The sequence below is a fragment of the Eurosta solidaginis genome, chromosome 3 (assembly GCF_040869045.1).
Source record: "Eurosta solidaginis isolate ZX-2024a chromosome 3, ASM4086904v1, whole genome shotgun sequence".
Classification (NCBI taxonomy): Eukaryota; Metazoa; Arthropoda; class Insecta; order Diptera; family Tephritidae; genus Eurosta; species Eurosta solidaginis.
Window position 1 is genome coordinate 68336706 of NC_090321.1, and position 25228 is coordinate 68361933.

Genomic DNA, 25228 nt, shown 5'->3' on the forward strand with positions numbered 1-25228 from the left:
AGAAAATGTGGAATTGGGGAAAAGGGGGTGTGGCCCTTCCCTACAAATGGGGTTTTTCAGTACTTTGGCTGCAGTACAAACTTAGGTTATTTTAACAGCTAAAGTTTGACTACAGATTTGAGTTTGGCTGTTATTTGTTTTGTACCTTTAGTAATCTGCCGCCGTTAAAATTTTTTGTTAACTTCAGTCTATCTAGATCTTCTCTCTATATATATAAAACGTTTTTGCGAAATTATGTCATCACCTAAAGCTTAAATAGCTAATGTTTTTTCCAAATATTGAATCTATCTTTACAAACTATAAATGGCTTCGAGAAAGGGCATTTAAAATGAGGGTGTTAATATCACAAGAACCGAGACAACTTATCACTCTATTAACACAGTCATGGAAGAATCCCAAGCTGTGCATATCCGGTTGAGTTTCGTAACTCTCATAATATTTATTATATACATATATATGTATGTATATTGTTCGGTATTTGGATTCTCCGCGGTTATGTAGTGGGACAAGGCTTTTTATCACAAAACTTTTACGAATGTCATTGAAGCAATTCATTTTATCGGAAAATTTCGAAAACAAAAAAGTTTAAAACCAAGGATTCTATTGATACCGATAGAGTTGCGTTTTCAATTTTAAATGCCTCAAATTTCCTATCCCTATGAATGAAGCTTAAGGACAGTCATTAGCTGGGATTCAAGGGATTAATAAGTGCAATACAAACCTTTAGAGCTTCTGCAACCCAATTGTCAACGTAACCTACGCGAGGGGAGTCACAAATATGAAGGTATCATACAAAAAAAATTCATTAGCTGTAACAGAAGTCAATCTTACCAACTCATGTTTCAACCATGGCCAATTACGAGTAGCCTGCATATTTTTATAGAAACGTGGGGTAATAAAATCTAAATTAAAAATCAAAACTCTTCCACTTTTTTATTCTTAGATATTTTGATTTATTCCAAATAGTACGTAACTAAATACATATGTATGGATGTGTATATGTATAAATGTCGATAATGCAGCCCACTGTGTGCAGGTATGGGAAAACACACTATTTGCGCAGTTTGCAACAACTGGGGATGTAGCTCAGATGGTAGAGCGCTCGCTTAGCATGTGAGAGGTACGGGGATCGATGCCCCGCATCTCCATAATTTAAAACCAATTGAAAATTTTTTACTTTTTATTTATTTTTTAACCCAAAAATCCACTTAAACTTAGTATTAGTAAAATTTTTGTTATCATTTTGCCACAGCATGTGAATAAACGAAAGAACGAAACTCGTTGTGAAATAAACAACAAAAATTTTTATCGTGCCCTTATTGACATCGAGTCAGTAATGTGACTTGTAATGAAACGCCTTGGATCCTAACTGAATGAAAACCAATTATTACTTTTGTTAGTCCTACAACTCGAAAAAAAAAAAAAAAAAAATACGCATTTATAGCTAACCGATCTAAAAAATAGAAAATAATTTTCAATTAAAAAGAGTTTATATAACAGTAGTAGAAGGTCAAACAATCATTTATAGTAAATCACCTCAAAATAAAATTACAATAAAATTTAAGTTATTAACAGAATAATTTAATTCAGAGTAAAAAGGGTGGGGTGCATTTGACTACATTTCATATCTTTCCTCTCAGATAGTTGCCAATAGAATGATTGTAACATTCAATATCAAGAACCCCACGCTTTTTACTGTAAATTAAATTATTCTGTTAATAACTTAAATTTTATTATAATTTTATTTTGAGGTGACTAACTTTAAATGATTGTTTGACCTTCTACTACTGTTATATAAACTCTTTTTAATTGAAAATTATTTTCTATTTTTTAGATCGGTTAGCTATTAAAGCGTGTTTTTTTAGCTTTTTAAACTATTATTTATTGAAATACGTGATTCGTAGTCACAGTTTTTACATGCAGACCACAAAAAACCTGAAACTTTGCATCCTCACACAAAGTACCTACCTATTTTTTATTTTTTATTTATCTTAAAATCGTTTAGGTATGTACATCTGTTCACTATATATTTCTTATCTTATACATCCTACTGCCTGGAGATTACGAACGGGATAAGATTATTGTTCAGCCCCATTCATGAAAGGTATGAAGTCTTCGGCACAGCCGAAGACAGTCCCGTCCTTACTTGTTTTAATTGCAAAAAAAACACAATTTTCAATGCTCAAATTTTTCTTAAGTATTTCGATAGTCCCCTTAATGAATAAAATTTTTTCAGTAGCTGTATTTCGTTGCAAACTATTACCAAAGAGGATAAATATAATAAGAGCCGTCACTCGTTATTTTTTAGGCATTTACTCTATGTAAACTGTGAGGTAGTCGCTACTTTGGTTTATGAGCGACATTTTTGAATTAGCTCCCATTTATCCATGTGGTGTTGTCACTTTATGCAAACGTGTTTTTTGGAAAGAGAATTAAATAATTAATTAAATACAGTCGGAAAAATAAACACAAATACCCCATGAAAATGTATAGAAGACATTTATAACATCTCGCCAAAAAAAAAAGTAGCGACTACCTCATAGTTTACATCGAGTAAATGCCTAAAAAATAACGAGTGACGGCTCTTATTATATTTATCATCTTTGCTATTACAATTAAAACACTAACTAGCTTACCGAATTGCATGGAAAGCAACAATAAAAAGTAATCGAGTTGAGTTGGCTAAGCGGTTTCAACTGAAACCGCTTAGGTAATTGTCGACCTGATTGGTAGTGTTGTATAGTGTTGCATATTCAAAAATAGGGCACTATTGTGAACGAGCGAATGAAATGAACATACGAATGTGCAGATAAACAAAATTAACAATATAACAGCGTGGCGGTAGAGTGACATACATACAAACAAACACACGCATTTCACGTATTTTGTTTTTGTAATTCTCTGGTTGAGTGTCAAGTGCTAGAAGTAGAAATGTCAAAGCAGCTAAAAAAGTAACCATCTGTATGATTTTGCCATAATGAAACTGTTTAGCTAGTTGGAGCGTTTTTTTCGAGCTCGCGTAATAAAAAAACCCCTAGTGCTACAATATTTTTGAAAAATTGCTTGTTGCAAATTTGTTAGTGTATATTTGAATATCATACCGAAGAGCTTTGGCTTTATATGGAAGTGCTTTTTTTTTGCACTTTCATATGAAATTCAGGCACTTTCATATGAATCGAATTTATTAAACAAAAGTGCTACAAGTGTATATGGGTCGAACAGGTTTGCTTATGAGCCATTGGCAAAAAATTGGGACTTCCAATATATGCAAATTGATCCATACCCATATTGCTGTATGAGGTGGTTGTTTCATAGCAAGCCCTGAGCAAAGAGTTAACTCTAAATTTGTTGGGAAAGTGCACATATCAAGTATGAGCAGAATAAAAGGTGCTCTAAGGAAAACACAAGAAAAGCTCTGCAGAGGGAATCCCGTTATAAATATCAATTTGTCATACATATATTCAGCAGGCAAGGCTCTAGCGACCCCAGGCGGTACGGCCGCAGTAGCAACTGGGCACTGTCTTATTGGTAAGCATGCAGAAAGCCTAGAAGTGCCTTGTCGCTAAAGTTGTGGAGACGAAGAAGAGAAGGAAAGGGTAGATCATTTTAGGTGTAACTGCCCGGCGTTAAGTGATGTCAGACCGCGCTGGGAGCTCTTTTCTTGGATAATACATGCCAGGACGTGGAGTACGACAACAAGGTCTTGGTAGGCTTCACAATATCGAAATGGTAATATTAAGAAGAGGTTGTGATGTGTTTTTATGGTATCCGCCCCTCCTCCTGACACTGGCCACTGTGTGCCTTCGCAGTAGCCACTTCGACCTTACCTAAGGTTATTGTAAGACAATATGCGTCTGGACTACTAGTTCTCATATAAAAAAAAAACATTTTCACCAATACCAGGAACTTAGGGTGTCATCTCCGTAAGCACTATGAAGAAATCCGGCACAAAGGAAACCTGCCGTTCGAACAAAAAAAAAAAGCATAAAAAGCTCTCAGAGACATACACAAAGAGCCGGCAAATTAGTTACTATGCCAACAAATGCCCGGTCAACACAAACTCAGTGACAAATACACCCGAAACGCACAGTAGTGTAAAAGACTCTTCCCTGGGAAACGCGTGTCACTCCGGCACTACTTCGATCTGAATACTGTAATAGGTTAAACTCTTACATAACCAGAAACCACGCCGACATAAAGACTTACAGCTGCACCAAACCTGACATTAGTCTATTTTCCCGTCTGAAAGCTGGCTGCCATTCTAGAAAAGACTTTGTCAAACTGTTGAAGTCCGACAAAGGAGCCCTAACATGGTCACTTAGCTTTCCCTATGCTTTTATCATGATGACATTTGTCGGCCAGGCAAACCCAAACGACGTTGTCATCATGATGGTCCCTAACTAAAGTTGGCAGAAGTAGGATCGGAAATTAACTGGATCAAAACATGGTGAAAACATTAAAACTAAGCAGGGGGAAAAGTAGCTAAGAGAAGGGTGTGAAGTTAAAAAAATGTAAAGTATCAAAAGATGATCATGGCCACCATTTTTGTGTGGCTGTGGGTGAAGGCGGTGGTGAAATCACCCGCACAAGACATTGAGCTAGCCTGTAGGACACAGCCATATCTCTTTTGTCCAAGCCTGTTGAAACTACAAGTTTAATTCGACTCCCGTTTGAGGATGTTGATGACGACTTGTGAGTTATCGCACCTATTGGAATGGGGGAAGTACTGCTACAACAAGACCAACAACAACAAATTCCCCCCGTAGGTAGTCAGTAGACAATCACTTTGTAGAATGAAATCGATTATTGAACATTTGAACTGGATCAATAAAGCAACAACCCAAACACGTCAAAAACAACTTGTATTAACAATAAAAATTTGTCAGCCGAGAAATTAATTACCCCTGAAAAAGAAGCATTCATCCAACAAAGTCATTGAATCAAATACGACCAAAGAGCTAGGAGTTGCACGCACAAACGCAGAGTTGTTTTTGTATGAGCTTAGTACACTTTTTTTTCACTTCTAACATTTTTTTCTGTCAAACAGCAAGCTTGAAGCAAACATCAAATAAAAACATTAGGAAACCAAACATATGGCAGAAGTCCTTTAGTCCTTTCGATTTATAGTCACTTTTTCTAAAAACGAAAATTGCTGCGTTTGCATTTTGATGCGTTTCGTTGAGCAAATAAACACACAGAGATGCTCAGGCGAGTATTCCAACTCCATATGTGCTCTTAAGGTTTCTTTTTTTGCTTTGATACGCTGATGTGTAGGCGTTCCGTGGCGACCTGTAGCAAATGAGCAAAAAAAAAAGGAGTGTTTTACCAGTCGCACGGTAACAAATGGGTCTCACTAAATGCTTCGTATGTCCGACATTCGACTACATACATAGATACATATGGATGTGACTGTGGGCTTAGTCAGCTAAGCCAGAAAAAAGGGGTAGCGTAGCAATGTGTGTGCGTGCGCAAACGAGTGGCAACACCCCTATTAGAAGGTTGTATTTGACAACTCAATTTATTGGTGTGTACCATGGACGCACTTAATTAACTGTGACAATCAATTTTGAACGCAACTTATGTTCGATTTAACAAAAGCGCATACATACCTAGGTACCATGGAAGAACAACAAATTGCAAAGAAAAAAAAAATGGAAATGTGATTGCTTTTTTCTGTTTTCCAATTGAAGTACTCATTCTGAAATATCTAAGAGTTCTTGCAAAAAGTTGCTTGGCAAAAAAAAAAAACAGGACAAGTAATTGATTGCGAACTCTTTTCGAGCAGATTTGACGTTTTTATAAAAGGCGCTTATATACTACATACATACATACATACATACGCTGATTGACTCAATGGTATGCCTTTTTAAGGTTAGAACGCTTACCTGTTTCGTCACCGAATCAATGAGTCGCACGAATATATCCTGCTCCTGTCGCGCACCTGTTGAAGTTGAAAAAGTAATTGATAAAGAAATTTTGAATAAAATTTTATGAAATTTTTTGTAATGCAATATTTGTTAGAAGTAAAACTTATTAAGTACGAGCATGATGGAGTCAAACCAGACTGGTGATGTCAATATATTAAAATGGAATCACACATGAAGACACTCGCCCTGTTGTTGTTGTTGTTGTAGCGATAAAGACACTTCCCGAAGGCCTTGTGGAGTGTTATCGATGTTAATGGTTCTTTGCCAGATGCAGATCCGGTACACTTCGGTGCCAAGCCAGACCATACCGGGAACGATTTGGTATGACCGCATGTGACCTTCTAGGCCATCACGTCCTTCCACCCCCTACATCCATGAAGAGTTCGGGGTCGCCAGAGCCTCGGCTGCTCATGAAACAGGATTCGCCACGGATAGGTGAGATTGACAATTGGGTTCGGAGAAGCTATATGTTGCGCTGGCAATCCCTTGAAAGGATTGCGCTACACACCCCCTTGAATCTATTTGATATTTTAGTCCCCTCTTACTACAGGCATACCTACCGCGGGTATATTCTAACCCCCTAGCCCGCTGGGGGAAGACACTCGCATTCATAACATAAAGTGTTGCTTCTTGATTTCTTTTGCAGCATTATTTTTTCTTTAGTATCTTGAAAAATATTCAGCCCAATTCTAAACGAAACTTCCGTGCGAGTTTTTTCCCTCCTCTCATTCCTCGTATTCTAAATAAAAATTCCGTGTGAGATTTTTCACTTCTCCCTTTCCTCCTATTCTGAACAATGTTCGAAGAAGAGGAAACCGGTTATGGGAGAAAAGCAGGTATTATGAATGTGAGGGAGAGGGAGATTTCTTTGCCATTTCATAGGAGTTTTTTCACTTGTTAAATTAAAGGGAATGCATCAAAATAGTTAGAGGAAATTCGTTCTTTTAAGAAAGAACACTTATTTGTACAAACTTGTGCTAAAATATGTATTTACATTCTACCACAATATTCTCACTGTTAATACAACAACAACAACAACAACCATAATATTCTTTATTTTAAGCGAAAAGTATATCATAAGCTCTTGGTATATTTGATGCAGCCATCCAGAAATTGCGCAAGGATTTTTTAAGAAGGCTTAAGTAGATTTTGGCATATGGTGAAAGGCGAACTCAACTCGACGTGGCCGCCAGAAAATTGCTTTGCAGAATGAAAGCAGGCAACTCCGGCGGGTTTGTGTTATCCCGCCGTCTTCTTCTTATGCTCCTATGTTGATGTTGCTGTGGCACCAATTCATTACCCATTTCCCATGAAATGCAATAATGTGCATTGTTTATACCTTATTTCTTAATTTCAAACAAATTCGCAACAATAATTAAACTTTTCAATTTTTTAAACAAAATAAGAAATGCGCAACGAAATTTCAATTGACAAAACAGCTGACTTCGAAAATTCGAAATTCCTATTCCCCAATTTTTCTTCTCCCTAGGAGAAAAGAATTGGAGGAATTTTTCCGCGGGAATAAAAATATCCGCGAGAACAAAATGTCATGTCATTCTCACTCACTCTCGATACGTTAAAAATCTCTGTCATGTACCCACTTATCTACTAGCCATATTAAGGGACTAACTAGATAAAAGATAGCTGCCTCACGTACGAAACAAATCGAGGTCAGAGATAGGTAAAGATAATATGCGAAGCAGCCCAGAGATCTTTCCCAGGTCCCGAGCTTTGGAATGCTTCGTATGAGAGCCTCCTTGTTTTGCATATGCCAGATAGCACTTTTTTGTCGCTTTGGCAGACGACGGTTGCCGTAATTGCAGTGTAAATAAATGGATGAGGATCAGGGCGTATCAGCTTGCGACAGCGAAAACTGGGATCGTCATCCTTACGAAGAGACCTATGCACACCATCATAACCAATAAGAGGGTTGGGGAACAGCAAGTTCAAACACGCAGCTTAACGAAATACCTTGAGGTGAGGTTAGCTAGCTTTCTCAGAATGCTTTCAGGGAGCTAAAAATCTGCTATGAATATTTGATTGCACCAGAATTGCGGAGCATCTGAGGGGAAATTAAAAAGATTTAATCAATGGAACTAAATGGATGGATCTTCAGATTATCACATTGTCACAAACTAAAGGAATATGGAAATAGACCGTTTACGTTAATTAGATTACTGACGATCTTGTGTGACTGGGTCGCTCGTGAGACACAAACTCCGGATTGCCAGTATACGGTCCCAAGACCAAACTTTTACCTATGTAAACCCAACGTTGAGAAGTAGGCTTATTAGGCAGAAAGTGGTGAACGGTTTACAGAAGCGACGCTTCAAAAAGTTAGAGCTTTTGGATTTATCTGATGATGAAAAAGAAGCCTGAGGCTTATCAGATCTTGCTAGCCCTGGTAAGGCTTAGAAATACTCTCAGCCTTGTGATCAAAGCGATTAGATGTTGTTCCTGAATCTCCTCTGTTTTACCCTTTTTTATACACAGTTGAGCAGAGCTCACAGAGTATATTAAGTTTGATTGGATAACGGTTGGTTGTACAGGTATAAATGAATCAAGATAGATATAGACTTCCATATATCAAAATAATCAGGATCGAAAAAAAATTTGATTGAGCCATGTCCGTCCGTCCGTCCGTCCGTCCGTTAACACGATAACTTGAGTAAATTTTGAGGTATCTTGATGAAATTTGGTATGTAGGTTCCTGAGCACTCATCTCAGATCGCTATTTAAAATAAACGATATCGGACTATAACCACGCCCACTTTTTCGAAAATTTCGAAAAACCGAAAAAGTGCAATAATTCATTACCAAAGACAGATAAAGGGATGAAACTTGGTAGGTGAGTTGAACTTATGGCGAAGAATAGAAAATAATAAAATTTTGGACAATGGGCGTGGCACCGCCCACTTTTAAAAGAAGGTAATTTAAAAGTTTTGCAAGCTGTAATTTGGCAGTCGTTGAAGATATCATAATGAAATTTGGCAGGAACGTTACTCCTATTACTATATGTACGCTTAATAAAAATTAGTAAAATCGGAGAAGGACCACGCCCACTTTTAAAAAAATTTTTTTTTTAAAGTAAATTTTAACAAAAAATTTAATACCTTTACAGTATATAAGTAAATCTTGTCAACATTCAACTCTAGTAATGATATGGTGCAACAAAATACAAAAAATAAAGAATGTGCGTGGCTCCGCCCTTTTTCATTTAGTTTGTCTAGGATACTTTTAATGACATAAGTCGAACAAAAATTTCCCAATCCTTTTGAAATTTGGTAGGGGCATAGATTTTATGACGCTAACTGTTTTCTGTGAAAATGGGCGAAATCGGTTGAAGCCACGCCCAGTTTTTATACACAGTCGTCCGTCTGTCCTTCCGCATGGCCGTTAACACGATAACTTGAGCAAAAATCGACATATCTTTACTGAACTTAGTTCACGTACTTATCTGAACTCACTTTATCTTGGTATAAAAAATGAACGAAATCCGACTATGACCACGCCCACTTTTTCGATATCAAAAATTACGAAAAATGAAAAAAATGCCATAATTCTATACCAAATACGAAAAAAGGGATGAAACATGGTAATTGGATGGGTTTATTGACGCGAAATATAACTTTAGAAAAAACTTTGTAAAATGGTTGTGACACCTACCATATTAAGTAGAAGAAAATGAAAAAGTTCTGCAGGGCGAAATAAAAAACCCTTAAAACCTTGGCAGGTATTACATATATAAATAAATTAGCGGTAGCCAACAGATGATGTTCTGGGTCACCCTGGTCTACATTTTGGTCGATATCTAGAAAAGGCGACCACCTATACAACTACCACCACTCCCTTTTAAAACTCTCATTAATACCTTTAATTTGATACCCATATCGTACAAACAAATTCTAGAGTCAACCCTGATCCACCTTTATGGCGATATCCCTAAATGGCGTCGACCTATAGAACTATGGCCCACTCCCTCTTAAAATATTCTTTAATACCTTCCATTTGACACACATGTCATACAAACACATTCCAGGGTTTCCCTCGGTTCATTTTCATACATGGTTATTTTCCCTTATGTTGTCACCATAGCTCTCAACTGAGTATGTAATGTTCGGTTACACCCGAACTTAACCTTCCTTACTTGTTCTCTCTTATTTCCTCTCCAATCTTCGTTTTTTTTCAGTTTACATCAGGCATCGGCATTTAGATGCACAATTGTGCACACTCAATTCACACGTATTCTTATTCTCTTTAGTTTAGTAGTCACTGCGCATTTGGCGCAGCAACATCGATTGTGTGCGTCGCTCGTAATGTTGACGAATGTTATAGCAAGCAAAGATCGTTTTTTTAATTTTTTCAATGCGCACAAGCGAAAAATATTTAATGTTGACCAACCCTTTTGCGCAAATACAATATCGCATAATCATAGTCAAAATAAAATTGGTTTTAAATTTATTTTCAGCTTTTTTGACAGGTAGCTCATAGAAAATTATGTCAAAAAGCTGCAACTAAATTTAAAATCTATTTAATTTGACTATGATTATGCGCCAATGTATTTAATTGTATAAACCTTTTGCTTCCCATTGTGCGTATTAAAAATATAATAACAAACGATCTTGTCTTGTTGCTTGCTAATAAGCGAATGAACTACGCAAACCGATGCATCAAGTGATGTACGCGATTATCGCGCTTTCACTAACACATCTGCATTTCCAATTTGCCGATGCCTGGTTTACATTAATCGACGTACTAAATTTCTCAACCCTTTTCATTCTTCTGTAAATCTTCTCCCTTTTTCTCTTACTTTTCCTGTTCTTGCTCTTATCTAAGTCTATACGAGTAGCAACTTTTACATTATTGAAAATCGACTAGCGATGAAACTGAAATCATAAATCCAGTTTTTTATCAAGAAGATTAAAAAACATAAATTGTTTGCTGCAAAATGGGTTTCCAGAAACGTAGCTGGTTATGGAGTTTCTTTTCTAGATCCTGAGTATGCCAAAGAATCAAGATGAGCTTAGAATAACTCCATATTGTCTTTACCGATAGCAGAACTCATTAGAAATTATCAAAAAAATAAAAAAATAAATACTAATCGCATAGTCGCGTTATGTCACTATGTCGAATGCATATGCGACTGTGTTTTTAAATATACTCACCATTTGTGTAAAGCAGTTGTAACCGATATTGTATACCATTATTCGTTTTAGTCGCATCCGATTCCGAATCCTTTTCAATAAATCCAATAAATGCTGTGCGTTCAATTTCAATTGGTTGACCACCACGATCATATAAAGCAATAACAAAATGGAAAAAATTTGATTTACGCAAATTACTCGGTGGCTGTTTTTCGAAATGAGCGCGGCCGATACCCAAACTGAAAATAGATTACAAATTAAAAAAAAATGTTAATACAAATTTTGTAAAAAAGACGAAAAGTTAGATGCATTCAAAATATCAAAACCCTGTGTCTGTCTAAGCTTTGGTGATTCGGAGAGCGAATAGTTTTTTTTTTTATAATTATAATTATACTATTGTAACGAATTTTAGGGATTCCGATTATTTTGCACCTTCTACTAACGTTCGAATCGTTGAACTGTCGAATAAATTACTCCAATAGCCAGTATTTCAAAATGGTCTTTATTTATACTACTTTAGGAGTAGTACTTCACAATAACAATTATACTTCACTAATAGCGTGTTCAAATCAAATTGATTACTGATTTCTCAGCTTGCGCTGCTTTTATACTCTCGGTTATCTCGTTCGCCCATTTCTCCTAAGGTCTAGACGTTTCACGAATATGCCTTCTAGAACAGTTGTATCTTGGTTATTTAGCTGTATACATTTATACCTGTAGTTTATGTTTTTGTTCTAACCATATGCGTGTGTATGTGTGAGTAACAACTTCTGCTCTTAGCTGCCGGCTACATGTATGTGAAATAATCTCTCTGCTTCAAGCTGCTGGTTATGCGTCGGCTCTAAGGTATTGGCTGGGTTTTGAGTCACCTTTGGGATAAAAATTTTAAACTATGTCTTTAGAATATTTCACTAACCAGTTGAGAATTACAAGCACAATCAATGGCTAATGAAACAAACGAAAGAAAAAAGGTCCTTAGTTGAAGTCATTTAAACAGTATCAAATATCTAATAATCTTATTGTTAACTATTTTTTTTTTTTTTTTCGATAAAAAATGCAAATGATGTTTCGAGCTTGCAAATAATCGATTAAAGATTTGATCAATCAGCAAACTAAATCCGATTTGATTAAATCAATTTATGAAAAACATCTCAAGATTAATGATATTTATTTGATTTATACTTCCATTCTTAGGTACAACTAACTGAAGAACCCCCGCTATATACATATACATGTATGTGTGCGCAGAGATACTTATTTGCGTATGGAAATACATATATTCGTATCAAAAGAAGCATATGATATGATGTGTATGTATGTATATCCGACTATTTATATGCGGTGTTAATGTCAAACAGACATGATAATTGCCATGAGTGGTGGCTCATATGTTAAATGTCAACAACTTGCCGTTCAATGCACACAAACAAAAAAATCTATTGGAGTAATATTCTTCTACATATCGACATACAAATACTCACAGCGGCGTCTTGAAGTATGGGGCTTTAAACCCCCTGGAAGATTTCTATGTCGAAGATATTTCGATGTCCCGCGTTTTTTGTGAACCTAAAAAAAAACCTTTTATGATGTTCCAGCAGCACTGGTGTCTTAGCATTAAATTATTAATCTTTTGTAAAATAAGCTTACAATATCTTTATATTAAGCCATAACCGCAAAATGGCCTTAAGCGTAGTGGCGTAACTATACCATCTGGGGCCCGTGGCAAATTCTCTTTTCAGCTTACTTAATTATACGTTGTATATGTCCCAATAATGGCCATAGGCCTCCTCTTTTAGGCAAGAGAGAATTTTCAAGTTTTTTGTTCCGCAAAAATGTCTTATAACATCGTCAAAATTTAAAGATCGTGCTATCAAATTTTCGTTAGACAGTATAGCCAAGTTACATAACTTGTCTTGTCTCATAGAGTTTCTTAAGTAATGCAATGCATACTTTAGGAAAGACATAAAGTTATTTTTTATTATTAATAAATAGAGACCTCTAATACACGACGATTTTTCCATTTCGTCTCTGAAAGTGGGTCCAAAACTGAGAATTTCCTTGGCAAATGATCCAGGTACGTCTTTTTTTTATATATCTCAACAAATTCCAGAGCTTTTTTTATAGATCAGTGTCATTTAAAACTTTTAAAGTGGAAGGCTGCAAAACACTGGAATTTGAAACAGAAACAATTAAATTTTTGGAGTATATTTTTTCATCCTTTTTGAAAGCAGGGGAACAACTAACACCAAATTGATTTTGTGGCTTGGCAATCCCTTGGATTGGGTTTTTGCCATGAAATGTTTCTCAGCAAAAAAGTTATCTGCCTTATCAGATGCACATGGAGTCGGCCTAAAACGTGTAAGATGACTAATTAATGCTCCCATAAGCACACCACATTCTGAAGAAATGTGGGCTCTATCCCCCGGATATTTAGAGCGAAAAAATATTATTATTATTATTTTCGGTTTACCATACATATTTCATGCTCTTTTAATGACAGAAGTTTTCAAGACCGGGTTAGATTCCTGTAGGAACCATAATGGCGACCTGGTAGCTGACGTACAGAGTGTGGGGGAATACGAAACCGATACCCAGATTGCCGATGATGAAAAATACGCTCCGGCATTCAACTATAGCGAAGTGAGAATGACAATATCACGGCTAAAAAATCACAAGATAGCAAGTAATGGCGGGATACCCGCCGGAGGCGAAAAGTTGGTATAAGATAAAGAAGTAAAAAAGTGGGTCTTGCACTAAATGTGGACTACACGAAGTACTTGCTGTCATCGTGGCCTTTGTAGCCACGTCACTGTTGACGGATATAATAAATTCGATACTGTGAAGGATTTCGTCTATTTGGAAAACAGCATTAAAAGTAAAAACAATGTCGGCCTAGAAATCAAACGGAGAATAACTCTTGCCAACAAGGGCTTCTTTAAGCAATTGAAAAGTTAAGTTCTCTCTCGACGAACAAAATTCTCGCTCTACAAGTCACTCATCGTACCTGTCCTGATGTATGGCTCGGAATCATGGAAGGTGTTGAGAGAAGATGAGATGGCTCTTGGAGTATTCTAGAGAAAAGTTCTCCCGAAGATTTATAGTCCTATCCGTGATGTCGACGGCGAGTATCGAAGGAGGTATATTGATGAGCTTTTCGCAGATATGCCGATAGTGCAGCGAATAAAAACAGAAAGCTTCGCTAGCTAGGTCATGTTATGTGGATGAACGAATACGCTCCGGCAGTTTGTAAAGAGAAGACCTTCACTGAGTTGGGAGAGACAGTTGGAGGAAGCTTTGACCTCGCTTGGTGCTCCCAATTGGCGACTGTTATCGCAAAACAGGGTTAGCTGATCTCACTGACTCAACTTACTTCATGTTTATATAAAACTTAAATAAGTGCTGTATGTTGAATTTTGGCAGACTTTACAGATCGCGTCCCGACACATATTTTGCTTACATTTTACTTTTTCTATTCTCATTCCGTACGAAAAAGCACAAAAACTGTGAGTAAAATATGAACAAATATGTCTTAAGACATGAACAATGAATTCGCGTCATTTCATCTAATCGTTACTTGTAAACAATTAGTTTTTCATACGTATACTATGAAAACTTGAACCAAAAAATATTAGGTAGTAATACGTTGTAGATGTTGACGGCGAGTATTCAAGAATGTTTGTTAAGGATATAAAACAACTATTCGATTTTTCGACTGGTTTTCAGATAGAAAATTTATGCTTACAGTCTACAGTACGAATATGCTTGTATGGCTCTTTATAAAAAGCTGAAGACTTAGATTCAGGAACTGAAGCAATATAAGTTACATTAAAGAGGCTTTCTTCATATAAAGGATGGTCCAGGTGTGTGGGTGTCCAAACTTCGCGCACGTATTCATGGAACCAAGGCGCATAAACAATAGACAACACTATTTTGAGTCTCATAAATTTTTTTGGAGAAATCTGTGCTCAAAGCTCCCATGCCAGTCGATTTTCGCTCATTATATATCGATGAATTTCGAGCGTATTTTTCATCTTAGAAAGCTCATTGCGTTTTAAAGGTATGGACTCTCTCAAAAATCACGGCGCAATCAATTACCCCTAGAAGGAAAACAGGGATAAAGAACAACGACAACATAATTCTCCTCTGGTGCAATGTCTTTATGTTAAGTAATAAACATCGTCCCTCATTTGGCGGGATAGGATCCGAGAAGCGCAAGCTCCGAAATGCAAAATGTAGGAATACCTTCTCTATTTGATCAATACGGCGTCCAAATAAAGCAAGCGTACTCAATTAGGAGCGCACAAACGCCGAATATAAAATCTAAATTGTAAAAGTTTCGGAAAATTTCGAGCTATGCCGCCTTCGAAAGAAAATATTGCGTACGATTTAGTGATTAAAATAAATAAATTAGATAGATACAAGGCGCCATAACCTCCGAAGAGTATTTAAGGCCGAGCTTCTCTTCCAATTTGCGTCGTGCTTCTTTTAATTTTTCCTACAAATTGGCGGGGCGGGACCTACATGTTTTACGCCGACTCCGAACTGCATCTGCAAGGCAGATGAGTTTTCACTGAGAAGGTTTTCATACACTTTTAGTGTTTGCAAATCTCTGCCGAGGACCGACCTCGCTTTGGAACACTTTCTAATTGAAAAATTTGTTTCTATATTTTTGGTGTGATAAGCGGAGCACGCTACCACCTCACCACGGCGGCTTGCAAAAGTGAACTTCGAGTCAAAACATTGTAACGAATTCTGGGAATTCCTGATAATTATGCACTTTCTGCTAACGTTCGAATCGCTAAACTGTCGAATAAATAACTTCAATATTCAGTATTGCAAAATAGTCTTTATTTAGACTACTTTGGGAGCAGTACTTTACAATTATACTTCGCTGGGATTCAAGGGGTTGTGTAGCGCAATATATACCTTCTCCAACCCAATTGTCAACCTCACCTTCGAGCGGCGAATCCCGTTTCACTAACAGACGAGGCTCTGGCGACCCCAAGCTCCTCATGGAAATTGGGGATGGGGAGGGAGGGATGGCCTGAAGGTTCAATGTGGCCATATAAATCGTTCCCGAGATGGTCGGGCCAGCTCCTTGATGGTGCTGTGTTACCAGAGCGTATCGGATCTGTATCCGACAAAGGACCATCACATCGATAACACTCCCCAAAGCCTTCGGGGAGTAACCTAATCGCTACAACAACAACAACAACAACATTATACTTCGCTACTAGCGTGTTTAAATCAAACTGATTACTTATTCCTTAGCTTGTGCTGCTTTTATATTCTCGTTTAACTCGTTCGCGCATTTCTCATAAGGTCTAGAGGTTTCACCTTCTAGAACAGTTGTAATCTCATGCTTGGCTATGCAGCTATATACATCTGTAGTTTATGTTTTTATTCTAGCCATATTAGTGTTTATATGTGAGTAACAACTTTTGCTCTTAGATGCCGGCTACATAATCTATCTGCTTCAAGCTGCTGGTGATGTGTATGGAATATTCTTCGTTGCCTTTTACACAATTGTGGCTGCTAGCTGTTTTTGCTGTTGTGATTATTTAATAGCATCATAGTGATGCTAATATTCACCACAATATGTTCAACCCCAGAAAAAATAATTTTGCGTGGACCTCTGTACTAAATTTCATAGATATCGACAGCAGACGGTACTACAAAATAATACTAAATGACCTTATGGGCTTGTAAACGCCTTCACAACAAAAACAAACAATATAATAATAAAAAAAACAATATAACATATTGAAAATTTTTTAGCTCGCCAAAGGATAACATTCGAGTCACAACCGCTCATACGAGCAGAACTTTTTTCTCTATTTACTTCTGCTTGGTAGTGCCCTGTGACTTGCCCCCTCCCCTCACACCTTTCTCCATAGCAAACAATTTAATTTAGAAAATGCCGTTTTTATCAGATTTTCTTATTTATTCATGGAAAATTGCACCAACATAACACCGTTAGTCCTGATTACTCGAACACGCTGCTATTATTAAATTGTTGCATGACAAAATGTAAAATTATAGTCCCACCTACATACAACATACTACATACTAAATACTATCGTATTCAAGTTTAGTGAAGTGTTTTGTTAAAAAATTAAAATTTTTTCCCTTTATCAAAGAATGTGTATGTTTTGCAAATAAGAGTAATAGCTGGGAAATATTTATATAACTGACCAGAAGCGGACTTCTTTAATTACATCACATTTCAGAAAAAACCCAACAAATTTTTGATGGATGGAGCCTTTTGAGCTTTGAAGATTTGTTTCGCCGAATTCGAAAAATAACGATTTCAGAACTCAAGGGTGAAAGACACTTTTTGTTAAAAGATCTTTGAAAGAAATTTAATGGTTTCCCAGCTACGACAGTCTCCTTCATCCAACTCAATACGATACTGGATGAACTTTTACAATTAGTATCAGAATTCGACTGAAGAAAGCCTTACCTCAAAGTTTTTTTAACAAACGCCTTACCTTACGTCAAAATGTATTGAATGTATGCTAAGATGGGGCGTTTTTGAAACAAATTCTGAAATATTTCGAAACTATTCTGAGCTAGAGCCGTTTCGAAACGGCAGCGGAGATAGGCCGATGGAGAAAAATTCGAAACCACACTTTACAGTATGCAGACGAGAACGCCAAGATAGGTTTCGAGTTGGACATAGGCAATGCGGGCAGCTCCATACGACCTCCGCTGGGTTAACTCCTAAGGAAAATCGTGAAATATAAGTTAGGGCAAGGGACTTTCTTTTGACCAACAGGTATAATTGCGAGGACCCAAAGTCCTTACGGCCTTTTTGTGATATGAAGGGAATTAGATCTCAAGGTAAACAAATCTGCAGTGAGAGTATTTACGGGTGGCATTTTGTTGTTGTTGTTGCGGTAGTACAGCTTCGCCCCATCCAAGAGATGCAACCACTCACAACTTGTCATCAATATCCTCTAAGGGGGTCTAAGGAAACTTGTAGTTTCAACAGGGGTGGACCAAAGTGAGAAGGGTGTTAGAGGCGTTGGTTCCACATTGCAATTTAAGAAATGAATGGTGTCATGTGGTGGCACATTGCAAGCAGGAGATACATTATGTATGTCAGCGTTGATTCTCGATAGGTAAGAATTTATCCTGTTACAGTATCCGGATTGAAGTTGAGCTAAGTTGACGCGCGTATCTCTAAGGAAAGTGATTTCCTATTCTGCGAGTTCAGGATATTTACTTTAAGAACGGGGTTCGCCGAAAAATTCCTGGCATAGAGCTCCGACGCTTTTTTGCTGATATCACTTTAGACATGTTTGTGTTTATTTCTTCATACGGCTGTATTCTCTGGTGCCGTATTTCCTCATAATACTTGCGGAAATGAGTTCTTAAGCACCTGCAAGGTGAGGCCTCTTCAATCAGATTTCTGTTGGGATGCGCAGGTGTCTGGGTATACAACAGAAACTGTTTGTTCAGCATTTCATTCTTCTCCCTAATGGGAAGTACTCTCGCCTCACTGTGTAGGTGGTGCTCTGGAGACAGCCACTGGCGATTCTAAGCGCAGTGTTTTGGGAGACCTGTCCTTGTCTTTACCTCAAGTGCTGCCACCAAGGGATTTGAGGATTTTATTACATCTCTGGATGTTAGGTACCATTGCGGTTGAATGTAACGCCAATGTAATTTATTGCCTCCCTCCACTTATGGGTGAAGCTGTCAGATTGAGGAGGATTTTCGATTCAGCATCTTCTCCGCCGATGTCCACGACTGCAGACAAGACGACTCAGATTTATGGACGGAGGATTTTTCCACAGTCTGGCAGAAGTTGGCTATGTTCATATTTCGCTCTTACTTTAGTTCATCAAATAAAGCAAGTGGTTTGTTGAGGACTACTAAGAAGTAATCTGGTTGGAAGAATGTTCTGCCATGCGGTACTTATTGAGGGCATTCGCAATGGACAAAAATGTCTCCGGGTGGAAAATGCCCATACACCTAACTAAGCTAAGCTGATATTGCTATAATCTATAAAAATCACTTAATCGGACGTAAAAGTGATTTGGTTAGGTTAGGTTGAACTGGCTGGTTAATAAGGTTCTTACATAGGCTTTATGTATCCATTGTGTTGCCAAAATTTGTTTGATGAATAAACGGAAAACCCTCAATAAGATAAAAGTACTTTTATAGATCAACCCCACCCCTTTAGCAATAACTTGCAGTTTTCTAGGACTTGGCTTATTTACTACCTCGAGATCTGGCAACTCTGCGGTCCCTAGTATTTGGAGCCTTGACCTTGCGAGCGCAAGACATGAACACAGAACGTGCTCAGCTGTTTCTTCCTGCAGCTCGCACTTTCTACATCTGCTGTTACTGAGGAGACGTAACTTATAAGCTTTTGACTCCAGAAGGCAGTGTCCAGTTAGTATGCCCATAGTGAGCTTTAAGTATTCTCTCTTTAGAGATATGAGCAACCTAGTCAGTCTAACGTCATAGGACTTGCACATGATCTTAAAAAATGTCCAGCCCCACGCTTCTGTTCACGCCTTTCTTGCTTGATGGAGCATATGCAACTCCTGTCTCCTTTTGATTTCTACCAAACGGATTAGGAAGTCAAACGTCGACTCAGCGCGTGCTGCGCCCTCCTTTGCCAACTCATCGGTCTTAATATCAGCTTAAAAAATGATATTCAGAAAACAAAATTGGATAATCACATAAGCGTCAGTCTTACTTTCCTTAACAAAAACAAAATCACTATAACTTTAGCCATTCTTTAAAATCCTTCAACTTTACATATTTTTTTATAGTACACTCAGAAAAAATTTGAATGAAATGGCATATAAGAAATTTTTTCCTCTTCGCATGGCCAAATTTTTCCACATTCTGAAGAAATTTGGCCATGCGAATGAGGAAAAAATTTCTTAAGTGCCATTTCATTCCCATTTTTCTTCAATCGGGAGAGATTTTTTTCTGAGTGTTATAATCGATTTTCCTATTCTATCTCTAGTAGATAGATGTGTTTTCTCTCTCCAATTCAAAACACCTTCAATATTTTAAAATACTTTTAAGCTAATTGGCAGCATATTCAAGTGCAGTTCGTATACGAGTAGGACCAATTGCAAGTTGTTCCACTAATTTTTGACCTTTATTCCTGGCCCTTAAATATGCACACACACACAAACACATACACAAGTGTTCATACTGAAAATACGTGCATAAACAGACACATCCATACAATAAGTACATAAATCATAAAAATGTGTAAAACTTGATATGATTTATTATGTGAAATCGATAGTCGAAAAGTATTTTATTTTACATTTATTCTTTTTCACAAAAAGTGGATTCATAGTTAAGAGGCAGAGGAGCTCCATCGTGCCATGCTCGCTCTCAATAATATGGATATGCATTTTATTGCCCCATCATTTGTGATTGCATAAGCAATTGTAACAGTGAATTTATTGACTGAAAGATATTGTGGCAAATGAATGCAAGAGAATCATTACGTACCTACATATATTATGTTGAATGAAATATAATACTCTTACTACACTGAAAGAAAAAGACTGGTAAAATCAACCGAAATACGGGTCAATTCAACCGAAATTTCTGTCAATTTTTATCCATCGCAACAAGATGTTGAATCAACTGCGCACAAATCGTTGATTCGTAATTGACCGTTTTAGTAGTCAAATGAACAAAAACAGTTGTTGCGACAGCTTTGTACGAAAGTACCTATGTTGCGGCATTTGCAAGGCAGATGAGTTTTCACTGATATCTTTTTATGGCAGAAATACACTCGGAGATCTTGCCGAACAGTGCCGAGGGGCGATCCCGCTTAGAAAATTTTCTTCTAATTTAAAAACCTTATTTCTAAAATTTGTATGTTGCTTTGCCCGGGGTGTGAACCCAGGGCCTTAGGTGTGGTAGGCGGAGCACGCTACCATCACACCACGGCGGCCGCCATATACATACGTAAATATGTGCATACATATAGTACACAGCATACATAAGTACAAAGTAGAGAGCGCAGTGAGCGTAAAATTCTCTTTGAAATTTGTTCATGCATTGACTGTTGATCGCTGTTGAAATGACTAGCGAGATCAGCTGTGTTAAAAAAAAAATCAGTTTGATTGATTAGGAATCTGTCAATTTTACAGAATTTTGTTAACTTAAAAGCGACAATTTCTCTTCTGTTGAAATGACTAAACTAATTTGTTCGCTTGACAAAGAACTCGGTCGAACAAGAACAACAGAACCGATTTGTTGATTTTACTAGCATCATTTCTTTCAGTGTATGTACAGGTAGGTTTGTGTGAGTGGCGGAACTATGCCATCTGTGGCCCGTGGCAAATTCTTTTGATGGGACCCTATCAATAAAAATCGTCGCAGTTTAATTTTAATAAACTTTAATAAACGAGATTTTCGGCATACTCAATTACACGTTGTATATGTGCCACTAATGGCCATAGGACTCCTCTCTTAGGCAAGAGAGAATGGTCTGTAGTCCATGCTAGCCCAATGCGGAAACCTGAATGCATTTACAATGAAATACAAATAACAATTTAATTTCAGTGAGATATTTATTAAGAAAAATCTTTTTTTTGTAATTTCTATTCCGCCTATAACATTATCAAAGTTCAAAGATCGAGCTATAGAATTTTCATAGAGTTTCTTAAGAAGGTTTTTATTAATTTTGGTTTTGAAAATGTTCGTTCAGCACTAGCTGTAGTCGCAGGTATTGTACGAAATAAAAAACAAAATTGTAGTTTTCGATCTTCGTTTTGAGTGAAACAGCTTTATTTCTTTCAACTGATTTGAAATTTAACAGAATGTATTCTTTAGCGCATTTTGGACTTCAACAAACCGAACTTTTAAAGCCAAAAACGACATTATAACGTCCTTCCCAACTAGTAGGGTTTAATGTTTTTAATGTTTTGAAGTTGAAGACTCATTTTCTTTATTATATATAAAACTTGATAAAATATTCCATCTTTTGATACTATGCCAAAAAAAAAAAATTATAAATTTTTTGAATTGTTTCAAAAACAATTTGCATAACTATCAATAACTTCTATCAAGTGTAAAGTGTACATCTTCATGAATCAACATATTTTTTTATAATCAGCTGAGTAGATCTCACAGAGTATATTAACTTTGTTCGCATAACGGTAATTCGTAACGGCATAAACTAATCGATATAGATATAGACTTATATATATCAAAATGATCTGGGTGAAAAAAGAAATTCTTTTAGCCATGTCCGTCCGCCCGTCCGCCCGTCCGTCCGTCTGTCCGTCTGTTCGTCCGTCTGTAAACACGATAACTTGAGTAAATTTTGAGGTATCTTGATGAAATTTGGTATGTAGGTTCCTGGGCGCACATCTCAGATCGCCAAATGAACGAAATCGGACTACAACCACGCCCACTTTTTCGATATCGAAATTTTCGAAAAACCGAAAAAGTGCGATAATTCATTACTAAAGGCGGATAAAGCGATGAAACTTGATAGGTGGGTTGACGAACACGCCCACTTTAAAAAAAATTTTTTTAAGTAAAATTTTAACAAAAAATTGAATATCTTTACAGTATATAAGTAAATTATGTCAACATTCAACTCCAGTAAAGATATGGTGCAACAAAATACAAAAATAAAAGAAAATTTCAAAATCGGCGTGTCACCGCCCTTTTTCATTTAATTCGTCTAGAATACTGTTAATGCCATAATTCGAACAAAAATTTACCAATCCTTGTGAAATTTGGTAGGGACATAGATTCTATGACGATAACTGTGAAAATGGACAAAATCGGTTGAAGCCACGCCCAGTTTTTATACACAGTCGACCGTCTGTCCTTCCGCTCGGCCGTTAACACGATAACTTGAGCAAAAATCGATATATCTTCACTAAACTTAGTTCACGTACTTATCTGAGCTCACTTTATCTTGGTATTAAAAATGGGCGAAATCCAACTATGACCACGCCCACTTTTTCGATATCGAAAATTTCGAAAAATGCAAAAAATGCCATAATTCTGTACCAAATATGAAAAAAGAGATGAAACATGGTAATTGGATTGGTTTTTGTACGCAAAATATGTCATATGTGTGACACCTACCATATTAAGTAGAAGAAAATGAAAAAGTTCTGCGGGCGAAATCAAAAGCCCTTGGAATCTTGGCAGGAATAATACTGTTCGTGGTACGATGTTCTGGGTCACCCTGGTCCACATTTTGGTCGATATCTCGAACACCCCTTCACATATACAACTAAGGGCTACTCCCTTTTAAAACCCGCATTAGTACTTTTAATTTGATACCCATATCGTACAAACACATTCTAGAGTCACCCCTGGTCCACTCTTATTGCGATATCTCGAAAAGGCGTCCACCTATAGAACTAAGGCACACTACGTTTTAAATAACCCATAACACCTTTCATTTGATACACATGTCATACAAACACATTCCAGGGTTATCCTAGGTTCATTTTGCTAAATGGTGATTTTCCCTTATTTTGTCTCCAAAGCTCTCAGCTGAGTATGTAATGTCCGGTTACACCCGAACTTAGCCTTCCTTACTTGTTTTAATTTGGTTGAAGGGCTTAACGATTAACTTGAAATGGTATTATGGTCTCTATTTTCCTTAAGCAGATTTTATAAAAATATACTTTTCAATTAAAATTAAATACTAAATGTAAAAAAAATATTTTTGAGCTCAGGGCTCTTGGCCCGGAGCCCTCTTTGATCGGGAGCCCGTACCATTTTGCCAGCGCTTCCAGCCTATTGTTACGCCACTGGTTTGCATAATATATGTATGGTTTAAAAATTGATCCTTGCTCTGGTGAGAAGTGTGAATGCTATGAATTTGTAAGTGCAATAATAATACACTGGAAGATGAGTTTGTATATTTGCTAAAAGTGTTTTACGTTACCAATGCGTCATAGTTCGTCTTTGTGCGAAGAAAAGCAAGCTCGAAATCGACAAAGATATAAAAGCTGTGTTTTTTACATTCATATCATACGCACTTAAACTTTATATGAACTGCTAAGTGTGGAATTTTATCTACTCTAATTTCTACACTATTCTCCACTTCTATGACCGAAAAGTGTGTGAGCCCGCTATTCATCGCAACCGATTCAGCTATAGGTTATACACAACAGATGTGCGTGTTTCCGCTATTAAGCACAACCCGCGCTTTGTAGCAAGTTATTTAACCACTGCCGCGAGTCTTCAATAATTGTCGTTAGATGGGTCTCCTAAACATTATATAAGTGATGATAAGTGTTTTTTCTATATACATGTAAAAATAACATAATATTGACTGACAAGGGGCTGATAGGAAAGTTTTGAGCACCGACTTCTTCAAAAAGTTGTATGAAACTCAACAAAATTTATGTACATACATTTTTTGTTTGTCCTTTAAAAAAAAAACTTGATACGATTAGCCTCCGAAGGGATTTTAAACCGAGCTTTTCTTCCAACTTGCGTTGTGCTCCTTATAATTTTTCCTACAAATTGGCGGGACTGGACCTCAGGGATGCACCTTAACGTTAAGCTAATCGTTTATCAAAAAATTTCCACCGTTTCCGTTGAAACACTTCGAAATATTATCGATAAAGAAATTATCAAAATAAATTGTATCTCGTTTTTAACTGAAACGAAAAGCTTTCGTTAACGTTAAAAACGTTAACAAAAACGTGATACTTTATGTTTGAATTGTGCTGGCAATGCTATAGCAATGGTGAAGCCGTAAGGTGGCAACAACGAGCGCACATACACACACAAACTCCATGTAATTTGTTTGTGTAATTCGTTGGTGGTAATGTCAAAAATACTCTGAGAAATGTTCGTACTGTCAAAATTCATGAGAAAAGTTGCAATCAGCTTGGCTAATGCTTTCACCTTTAATGACTCCGCCATCAATCAGCTTTGCCAGCATAGTTTGAAATTAATAATCAACATAAACGATTTGATTTCGTTTTGATATGGCAGAAAACGAAACGAAATCATTTCGTTAATTTGACGATCTTAACGTTAATAAACGAAACGAAATGACTTCGTTTCGTTTATTAACGTTGATTATCGTAACGAAATGATATCGTTTCGTTGGTTAAGCATGCCTGCTGGACCTGCTTGTTTTATGCCGACTCCGAATGACATCTGCCACGCGGCTACATT

General features: G+C 36.9%; 1 protein-coding gene and 1 non-coding gene across 7 annotated transcripts in view; one reads left to right on the forward strand and one right to left on the reverse strand.

Annotated features, from left to right (window-relative positions):
- The window catches only part of kn (EBF transcription factor knot), a 205771-nt gene that overhangs the window by 155784 nt on the left and 24759 nt on the right, over positions 1–25228 (reverse strand). For all 6 annotated transcript variants that reach the window (XR_010951480.1, XR_010951479.1, XR_010951478.1 and 3 more), the window contains exons 2-3: positions 11093–11310; positions 5886–5941 (exon numbers count right to left, since the gene is read on the reverse strand). Coding sequence is in view for 2 of the 6 variants with exons in the window: in XM_067777531.1 (XP_067633632.1) it covers positions 5886–5941; positions 11093–11310 (274 nt within the window). In the remaining 4 variants the exon portion in view is untranslated. The remainder of the gene's footprint in view (positions 1–5885; positions 5942–11092; positions 11311–25228) is intronic.
- On the forward strand, positions 1076–1148 carry TRNAA-AGC (transfer RNA alanine (anticodon AGC)). Its single transcript has one exon. It is a non-coding gene; the product is annotated as a tRNA-Ala (tRNA).